Genomic DNA, 9,588 nt, shown 5'->3' with positions numbered 1-9,588 from the left:
CAGCAGCATTTCACTGATGTCATGCAAGGACAACCGAAATAGTGCAGGTTCAGTTCAGGTTTTCGTTTGTATTAACCCATTTCAGGATATTAACACAATCACTGTGAGCGCACTCTTGTGGACGTTATTTCTGTAATATGCAGATCAAAAGATACCAACCAGGCATCATGCTGCAAATAGTTAAGACAGGGGAATTGGGTGTGATCTAGCTCACTCTGAAGAATTTGTATTAAGGGATTCTTTTCCCAAATTTTCTGTCGTTCCTCAGCCTCATGCTGCTCAACAGGAGAAGATAGGGTTATCAAGCTCCAGAAATGTCTTATTAAATTTAAATATTTTGACTAAATTAACCTGACACGGTTAGGCTGTACACCAGCAAATTTTAATAACTTTTTTGCAGGTAGATCCATTAGAAAACATTGTAGTAGTGTAGTGTGAGAAGAAATAAAATTACTAACACAGATTTAGGAAATATGTCAAATTTTCACGCCGACTTTACATTTTTGATGACATTTTGATTTGAATGATAATTCTAAATTGACCTAATAATTCTTCTTACAGTAAAGTGCAGACTTTAGTCCAAACTTCTCCAGTCACTTCATCTGCATAAACCCCGCCCCCTTGTTTTTTTTTTTTTACAACCAACTACAAGATCGCTTTGAGATCTGCCTCCATTCAAGTGCACAGAACCAAGTCCTTCCCTGTAATTTGATCGGTTGTTCAATAATCCGTTTCACTCAAATGTACATCCATCGCTACTTCAATTTCATCGCAAATTTAAGTCACGAAAAATGTTCTCCTTCCACTATAGCCTTTCAATTTCATTAACACTTGAACATATTTGGGGCTGTTTACACGACAACATTTTAACTTTTTATGCATTTTGCCTGTTTACACAACAACGGCATTTTGGAGACTGAAAATGCATATTTTTAAAAACGGGTTTCAAAGTGCACGTTTTTGAAATCGCCACTGTTATCATTTCCTTGTAAACACCCAATATGGGATTCTTTGAAAGCGGTGACGTTATGCACGTGCGTAGTACGTGTTAGGTATGTAGACATGCACAGTAAGTATCTATTTTAAAGGCAAGTGCGAACAAACATTCACAACAATGGCGTTGTTGCTGCTCAAGAGTTTGCTAACGCTTCTTCAGCAAAGTGTGGATTTACTTCACCAATAAAAAAAACAACAGCGGAGATGCATATACATCATATAATCATCACTTCCCTACAGGCACTGTTTACTAACAAGGTGACAGCGCCAACTACTGGCCTGACATACGTAATACAGCACTTTTGGCCGTTTTCGCAGTTATGTGTGAACGCAAATCATTTTGAAAAAGTTGTGTATACGTGAAACTTTTAAAAAACAATGGAAAAACGTTTCTGTTTTTGACTACATCGTAGCCTTACGTTTGACGTCATCAGCGGCAGACTACATTACTCCTTGCCTGTCTCATAACGGTTATATACTGAAGAGCTACTGTATGTTTTCATTGTGTGGAAAAGAGCATCATGAACATTCCGCTAAATTTCTCTTTCTTTGTTCCACAATAAGGAAGAAACTCAAATAGATTTGGAACGACATGAGGGTGGGAGATTCTTTTTCATTTCTGGCAGAAATATTTCTTTAACACACTATGAAATCATTAAACCAGTGCACAAGCTAGCAAGCGCCTGTAATTACGTGGTCAGAAGCGTTGAATTGGGAATGTTCTTTACACATTGAGGTGGGGGGGAAGTGATGACTCAGCATTGAAACTGATCCCTGCACATGCTGTTTTCCTTCCAGCAATGTCTCTCAGCAGACCTCCATAATTCCCGCATCCTGTCCTCTGCTTGTTCTGGATTTCGTTTTGGTGCATTTTGCCACCGAACATAAGAAGAGGCCTTTGAAAGTCCCTGAGCAGTTTGTCAAACCAAAGAAAACTAAAGCCTGAGAAGAACGAACGGACATTAATTCAACAAGCACTGCAGAGCATTATAAATCATCGTAAAGGCTCCGATTCGTTTACAATCATCATTGTTAAATAAGCCCTGTTCGTGAGCAGACAGCTTTGTAAACATGCATGTGTGATCTGAATCACGTGTCCGAGTAGCTGAACATTATCTTACCCAAGTTTTCATACTGCATGCCATGCGATAGCAATGAATCTGAGCGATACATTCTCATTCAGGACCACAGTTATAGTTTGTAATACTCAGTTTTCGAAGTTATATATGTTCATAATAGTTCTTGAGATTGTTCTGATGCTGGCGACACTGAATCCAGATCAGAAAATGTGAAATGAACTGATTTTTAGCATGTGTTGCACCATACTGAAGGACGTTGGATTTGGCTGCGTCTTCTACTTGTGAGGCGCACTCTGTATTTCTGGCGTGTTGTGATGTCCGTTGGGCGTCAGTCTGTCCTGAAAAATGTAGAGGTTGTTGCTGGCTGCGATGGCGATGATGTTTTCTTTGGGATGCCAGGCGGTATGGAGGATTTTCTTCCTGAAGTCCAGACTGTCCACGCTGACGTCTGTCTCTTTTCGTTTCTGGCCCACGCACACCCGCCGCGGCTGCAGGACGGCCCGGCGCTTGCACACCTCCCGACTGGCCTCCAGAGTCACGTCACGCAGACTCGCCCGGTCAAACATTCGGAAGTAGTTGTTGTAAGCCCCTGTCATGATCACGCTGCGGAGGAAGAAGAGATGGATTGAGAGGGTTATAAGGTCAAAGGTGATGTTTTGAGGGTTATTGGCCTCACCTGTCCGTTCCGTTCCAGGCACATTCAAACTTGTCAAAAATACAATCGCTTTCATACAAAGAGCACAATTTGGTTCGCAAGTAGTCGTGGACCTAAAACACAAGCAAGCATGAGAAAGAAAGAGCAAGAGAATGCTGAACAAAAACATTAGAGTTAAGATTAGTTTTGTTTAGTACATGATACATGCATTCAAGCTTCTTTATATATATAACCATATAACAGGAGTGTTGCTTGTAGCTGTTAAACCTCTAATTTTCCTGCTTGCCAACAGAGAATGAAAGGTTTTTTAAAGTTTTTTTTTCAAAGAAATGTACTGTTGCTGCCCTCACTATTGCCTGAAATGTTTTTTGATTTATTTATATTGTACAGGCCTCCAAGGGGCCCCAAAAAATTAATAATAATATATATATATATATATATATATTATATCCTCTTCATAATATTACACATATTTCTGTTTTTACAGGAAGGAGTCTCATAATTAAAAAAACACTGGTAATACCATGGTACTACCATGGTGGATGTCAAAGAAACGCAGAATGCCATGGCACTTTTTTTTCTTTTTGCTTTAGAGTGAGGCCAGACCAGCTTCATATGCATTGAGAACGTTGTGAGGCCTCAGCTTGTGTAAATGTGTGAGTGAATGAGTGAGTCGGTGAGACACCTGGTATGTTTCCACTGGTTTATTTTCCATGTTGAGGTCCCAGACTTTAACGGTGAGGTAATCTCTCGTGAGCAGGTAGCGGCCGCTATGACTGAACTTCACATCTGACACTGAGGAAACGATCTCTGAGAAGAACGATCGGCGGGATGGATCCACTGCCTCTTCAAACACTAATGAAGATTACACATACACACATGGCATTACAATATAAAAACATTTCATTTCATATAAAGTGTCAGGACATTGACACTAAAACAAGTAAACTACCTTACATTAAATGCTGACAATGGGTTCCAAATCTGAAAGTTTTAGTGATTTCACATTCATTTTATTTAACCTAAAACCCCAGATTTTTGATAACACTTGTGCTGTGGGTGTTTTAGTGGATATGTTCCTGAATCAACATCCTTGTAAGTCTTGGAACAACACTCTGATTTCAGGGGTAGTTAATGGTTATGGTAGACAGGAATGCTGTTTCAAGACAATCAGAGTATGTTCATTCAGGAAAATGTCGAGCTTGGCGGTATCATCTTGTATTGCATGCGCATGCGCGGCTCACGCTTGGCGTGCTGGTCACAGAGTGCGCGCGCTCTCATGTCACAGAGGCGCGTGGTTCCTGTGCTGCTGCTGAAGGCCAGCAGATGGCAGTGGTGAGGGTGAAACTCAGCCACCGTGATCACCTCACTGAGGTTCTCCATGTTTTCTGGCTTCAAATCCACGATATCTGAGAGAAATTCACTGAGGAAATGCAACACTCTGAGATTTTATATCACCACTTATTGAGAAACTATATCTTTAGAATCTTTTTCAGAGCGATTTTTTCCAGCTGATAAATGGTAAAACCATTGACAGACAATCAGAATCTATTTGAATTTTACAGCCTTTTACTGTGTCTGAAAACCACTGAAAAATAATTGTTTTGCAACTTTTTTTCCTCACAATTCTGACTTTATTACTTGCAATTGCGAGTTGATGTCATGCAACTCTGACTTTATCTTAAAAATGTTAAAAAAAAAAAAAAAGAACTTCGTTAAATAATATCGCAATTGCAAGAAAAAAAATCGGAACTGTGAGAAAAACATTTGCAATTACCATGTTTTATTTTTTATTCAGTGGTAGATCAAGGCCTGTTCACACCAATAATGATAACCATAACGATAACAATCACTATAACTATAACGTTTTAATAATCATTCTAATTCTATGAGAATAGAGATCCACACTACTGTATTATGATTATGACACAAAGCAACAATATTGTTAGAATCAGAAACATAATTGTTTTTTTCCAGTTGATGAATGATAAAAACATTCAAAGCCAATCAGAGCTCCCGCATTTAAAGCAACAGACGAAAAAACTGCAGAGTGTTCTTAAAATAAACAGAACGTTATAATCCATTGGTTTGTAATATAGTCAAAGATACCTATACATAGATTCTACATTCAACTGCTCCAGACACATTGATGCATCGGTCATCTTGTAACGGTCAACGTTGTCACTCATGGTAAAAATATATGAGATTTCCATAAAGCCTCAACATTGCACAGCCTCTGGTTGTAAAAAACCACCTGGATTTAAACTGAGAAGAAATGGGATAACCTTTCACAGGTAGGAATGTGTTGGTGTGTGTTTTTATATGTATTAACTCAATATTACACTTTTTTTTTTAACAATGGTAACTTTTTAATGTTGTGTTAGCTTTGTCATGTATGTGTTAGCGTAGCAAGAAACAGATAGCAACAGATGCTAATGAGGAATCTATATAGCTATCATTATATTTATCACTCTCTGTATATACTGGCCTTCATTATTAACAAAAAAGTATCTTAGCGAAATGTTTTCTTCTGTATTCCTTCTGAAAAGACATTGTCTGCTGCCTAACATGTTAAAGCCACTAAAAACACTTAGCAACTGTATAGCAATGCTATGGTAGCCACCCAAAACACTCTAGTATTACATTTTCAAAATCTAGTTTTGCTTAAAGGTGCAGTAAGGGATTTCTGAGAAACGCTCTTGAAAGTGGATCGGAGTTGAAGCCAATCACCAGTAAGGGGCGTGTCCAGTGGTGATGTGGGAGGTGCCTGTGTTAAATAGCATGTTCGTAAATTCATAAAAGGAAAGATAGGGGTCTGATTCTTTTGGTGATTTCAAATAGCAGTTCCCAGAATTTGCTTTCTGCAAATGGCATAATTACAAAACCCCACATGTCTCTGTGTAATTCTATCTTACAGTAAAACGCATGAGGATACTGAAGCTGCGGTCAGTGATGTTGAGATGCCACAGGTTAATTCTCAGGTCGTCGGCAGACAGGTATGTTTCACAGTCACTGTTGACACTGATGGAGTTGATGTGATATGCATGTGCGTTAGCAAAAACACGCCGCGGGGACGCCTCCACCAAGAGATCCATCGGCCGCAGCACAGGGACCTAGACAGTGCAGAAACTCACATCATACAACAAGAAGAAACAAGAGAAAACCGAAGGAGAAATGCTGCAGACCTGTAGAGTGGTGATTGTTGAGAGGTCCTTCAGTCTGCCCTTCTCGTCTATCAGATTATAGCCTTCTGCTCGCTTGTCTCTCTCACTCACCTTCCACAGCTTTACGGTCTTATCTGACAAGAAATTATGACATTCTTGAAGACACAGCACTATGTTGTTTTGGCATTGTGTTATATAAAGTTGCAAGCGTATGCATGAGGATGTTAGCAAGCGTTTCAGCTCTTACCATTGGTGGTGAGGAGGAAGTGGGCGGGGTTATGTGGAGGCAGCCAGCGAATCTTATTGATTTTTTCTTCAATCTCCAAACTTTTCAGGTAATCAAACTCAGGCTCATGACTCTGAAATGTACTATAAACATTATATTCGCCCTAAAAGAGAGATGTAAGGGGATAAGATAAAAGAAAGTAGTAACTTTTTTTTCATGAATGAATTAATTCTTCTAAAACTTTGCTAGAAAAAGCATCTGTACAGTCTGTCAACAGGGTCAATGATTTCTTGTTATCTTAATTCTGCTGCTTACTTCCTGTATTAAGATATTTGAGTAAATATTGTAATAATAGGTATAACTATGTAAATATTATAATATTAAAACAATCTTTATTATAATAAATATAATGTATATAGTAAAATGTAAATAACATACAATTAACATGTATAAAATAATTTAATTGTAATTAAAGGCCCCATGCATGAATCTAAATCATAGCATTATGGTTTTGCCCACTTATAGATCATCTGAATGCAAAAAGTTCACAAAATTAGCGTAAACAAGATATGCACATTAAACGTATTGGGCCAAGATGTTACTGTGATGTAAACTGAATGTTACTGACTGAAAAAAGAAAGAAAGTAAGCCAAAAATGCTTCAGTTTGACCCATTTAGCTCCCTGTTTCAATAGGAAGTTTGTGAAAAAGGGAAACATAAAAAATGTGTTTGTCAGAGATGACTGACCTGTGGTTCTCTCTGAAAGATGACAACCCTCCCGCCCTTATCTCCCGTAGCCAAGAAGTCTCCAGTCTGGTTGAACTCCACCGTAGAGATGACATCAGCTGGATCACACACAAGATTGAAAAAGAAATAGATTTAACTTTTTGTTTTGCCAAAAACTTGCTTAGGCCTCTGTATTTTATGGAAGATCAGATGGGCCTCGGTCAAACACTGCTTTGCCAAAGTAAACAAAAAGATGGATCCAAAAACAGCATTAATGCCAAGCTGTGCACCTTCACTTCGTTTGTGAACACAAATACAAAGGTCAGTGTCTCTGTCCAGTTCCATCACTAGTCAAAAGTTTGGACATTTCATTTTTTATTTATTTTTTACACACATTTTAAATAATGGGAAACATCAAAACTATGAATTAGCACAAATGAAAATATGGAAATTAGGCATTAATCAAATTGTTGAATCAGAATGATCATTTGACTTTCTATATCTTTTTCTTACACCAGGGTTATTTTAGTTAACTGAAACAAATACATAAAAATAAATAAATAAATAAATAAATAAATAGTTAATTGAAAATAATTTCTCATTTTAGTTTAGTTTAACCTGATGTACTAAAATTACTAATAAAAAAACTGAAATAAAAATAAATTATAAATGACCAAAACAACAAAATCACTAAAAATTTTAATAAAAATAAAAGTGAATTAAAATATAATGATTCAAATGATTAAAAACTATAATTGTAATCGATATTAAAATAACACTGCTGCACACTTCACAAAACTTCACGAGGTGCATCATGGGATGCTTGTAAACAGTATTGAAGTAGTTCCCACATTGTTTACTGCTTCATATAAAGATGTTTATTATTGTATAAAAAACTAATTTCAAGCATTTCAGGAAAGCCTTACAAGAAACAAATTCAGTTAAGTGTGTAAAAACCTGAACTGAAGCTACTGTGAGAGTTTGTAGCGTATGATTGTGTGTGTGTGTGTGTGTGTGTGTGTGTGTGTGTTACCCTCTGTGTACTCTGGCTCCAAAGCTGCGAGATCTGAACAGAGAACTGGGCTCAGCATTCTGGGACGGAACCGAGGGCAGGTCTGCAGCTCTACCAATCCTGCAAAGAGGCGGAGTCTCATGATGAGCGTTAAAATGTGAGTGGAAGGGTTACAACATGCTACTGGTGTTTTGATGTCTGCCAGAGAGACTCTCTCCTCTGTTGGAATGATTCCAGATGCTGATATTTAAACATGCATGTCACATGAGTGCCAGCAGAGATTAACACAATCATCCAGATCTGTTTTGGGTTCCTAGATTAGAGATGATTGGATCTAATCTTGTTCTATATCTACATAAACATAAGATTATCGGTGTGGGGGGATCCCAGATCTGCCACACATATACACAAACTTCTCCATGTGGTCCAAAAGCACTAAATGGCCATTAAAGAGGACCACAAAGCACATTCAGCATGTAAACATCATGAACAGCATGAAAAAAAAGGAAAATTAAAATGAAAGACAAGGCATACTTACAAAAACACTCTTTTACCTTCAGTCACATCGCTTTGCTAACAGTTGTGTTCAGATGCTGATATATTCATTCAGTTCCATTGCTGTGTTGGTTTGTACAAAAGGTGTCTGTGAAGGTTTGTGTTTGTTTGATGGATGACACCCATCCATTTTTTCTCATCCATTAGCATGGAGGTCTGCTGCAAAGCATCATGGGATTTATGAGCGGTAAGTCCACACGAAGAGGCTGATGGCACTCTACAGAATATAAACTCCACAAAAAATGCTGAAGAAAAAACTGAATGTCTTGCCTCAGTTTGGATGCATCTACACCCGGAGGACTCTACCGGTCAATTCATTCCTGTTGGGTTTTCCTGATATCAGAGGTAAACACAGGACAGCTGGATGGCGCGTAGGCATAGTGATGTTTGTGCAAAAGAATGAGGGAGGGGTACAATTCTGTCTATTCTGCTGCATAGACTCCTCCTCCAAAGCATATCAGTGAGAGGGAAACACATTGATGCTGAGTGACGTACTCTCGTCCAATCGTGTCACTGGTCAGGGAGTTGTGGCCAATGGGAGAGCAGCTCATCATCACATTGAGCAGCAACCACCCACTCCAGCCTCATACTGATACAGTTTCAAGAGTGGTTGCCTGGTAACCGCATCTGTCTGTGAGAGCAGAGCATGAGTCTGGGAGGAAACATGAGGCATTGCAACGGTTACATAAAGATGTGAGAAACCTCAAGAATATTCTGTAGACAGACAAAATGCACATAAAGAACAGCTTTTAGAGTTATTTTTGTGTACCTTTTGTCTCTAACAGATTTGACCAAAATTGACTTTAATGGAAGAAATAAAAAAATAAATTTATTAATAAACTATGCTATTAATTTCTAACGTCACCTATGTTCATGTCCATTGGACATTAAATGTGGCAACATTACTATTAAACTTCTCTTCACTTCACTTCACTTCACTTCACTTCACTTCACTTCACTTCACTTCACTTCACTTCAAACAAAGCAAACTCAGGTAATCCAATAAGCTAAAACACAAGTGAAACAGCATGCTGTGCACAACCAATACCGGGCACAGAACTGATGGAGGGAAGAACCATGGAGCAGGAGATGACTTGATGAAGGTGGAAGCCCAGAGCACAGGTAGTGCAAAGGCCCACAGTGGAATTGATAGGAGGAACCAGGATGGAGTTAGT

The 9,588-nt window shown here is 38.4% G+C and overlaps 1 protein-coding gene across 2 annotated transcripts; it reads right to left on the bottom strand.

Annotated features, from left to right (window-relative positions):
• Positions 1 to 1,592: 1,592 nt before the first annotated feature.
• LOC132113995 (serine/threonine-protein phosphatase 2A 55 kDa regulatory subunit B beta isoform-like) lies at positions 1,593 to 8,915 on the bottom strand. 2 transcript variants are annotated; one of them, XM_059522098.1, is made up of 10 exons: positions 8,413 to 8,915; positions 7,880 to 7,978; positions 6,868 to 6,965; positions 6,142 to 6,283; positions 5,916 to 6,028; positions 5,666 to 5,843; positions 3,975 to 4,139; positions 3,416 to 3,585; positions 2,752 to 2,843; positions 1,593 to 2,678 (listed from the first exon to the last, which is right to left on the bottom strand). In XM_059522098.1, the coding sequence occupies exons 2-10, from the start codon at positions 7,935 to 7,937 to the stop codon at positions 2,351 to 2,353; spliced, it is 1,344 nt and encodes a 447-aa protein (XP_059378081.1). In that variant the 5' UTR covers positions 7,938 to 7,978; positions 8,413 to 8,915; the 3' UTR covers positions 1,593 to 2,350. The 2 variants fall into 2 exon arrangements, with proteins under 2 accessions (XP_059378081.1, XP_059378080.1); XM_059522097.1 differs by having other exon boundaries at positions 8,397 to 8,914.
• Positions 8,916 to 9,588: the final 673 nt, after the last annotated feature.

The sequence above is a fragment of the Carassius carassius genome, chromosome 33 (assembly GCF_963082965.1).
Source record: "Carassius carassius chromosome 33, fCarCar2.1, whole genome shotgun sequence".
NCBI classification, from domain to species: Eukaryota; Metazoa; Chordata; class Actinopteri; order Cypriniformes; family Cyprinidae; genus Carassius; species Carassius carassius.
The sequence above is the reverse complement of the archived record's forward strand: the minus strand, read 5'-3'. Positions and strand labels throughout refer to the sequence as shown.

What these genes read in the sequence shown, in the direction of transcription:
- LOC132113995 (XM_059522098.1), bottom strand. Translation starts at nt 7,937, where the DNA reads ATGCTGAGCCCAGTTCTCTGTTCAGATCTCGCAGCTTTGGAGCCAGAG. An exon ending in CAACAATCACCACTCTACAG is followed by an intron (nt 5,844 to 5,915) that starts GTCTGCAGCATT and finishes TGCACTGTCTAG; the next exon opens with GTCCCTGTGCTGCGGCCGAT. An exon ending in CATCACTGACCGCAGCTTCA is followed by an intron (nt 4,140 to 5,665) that starts GTATCCTCATGC and finishes AATTTCTCTCAG; the next exon opens with ATATCGTGGATTTGAAGCCA.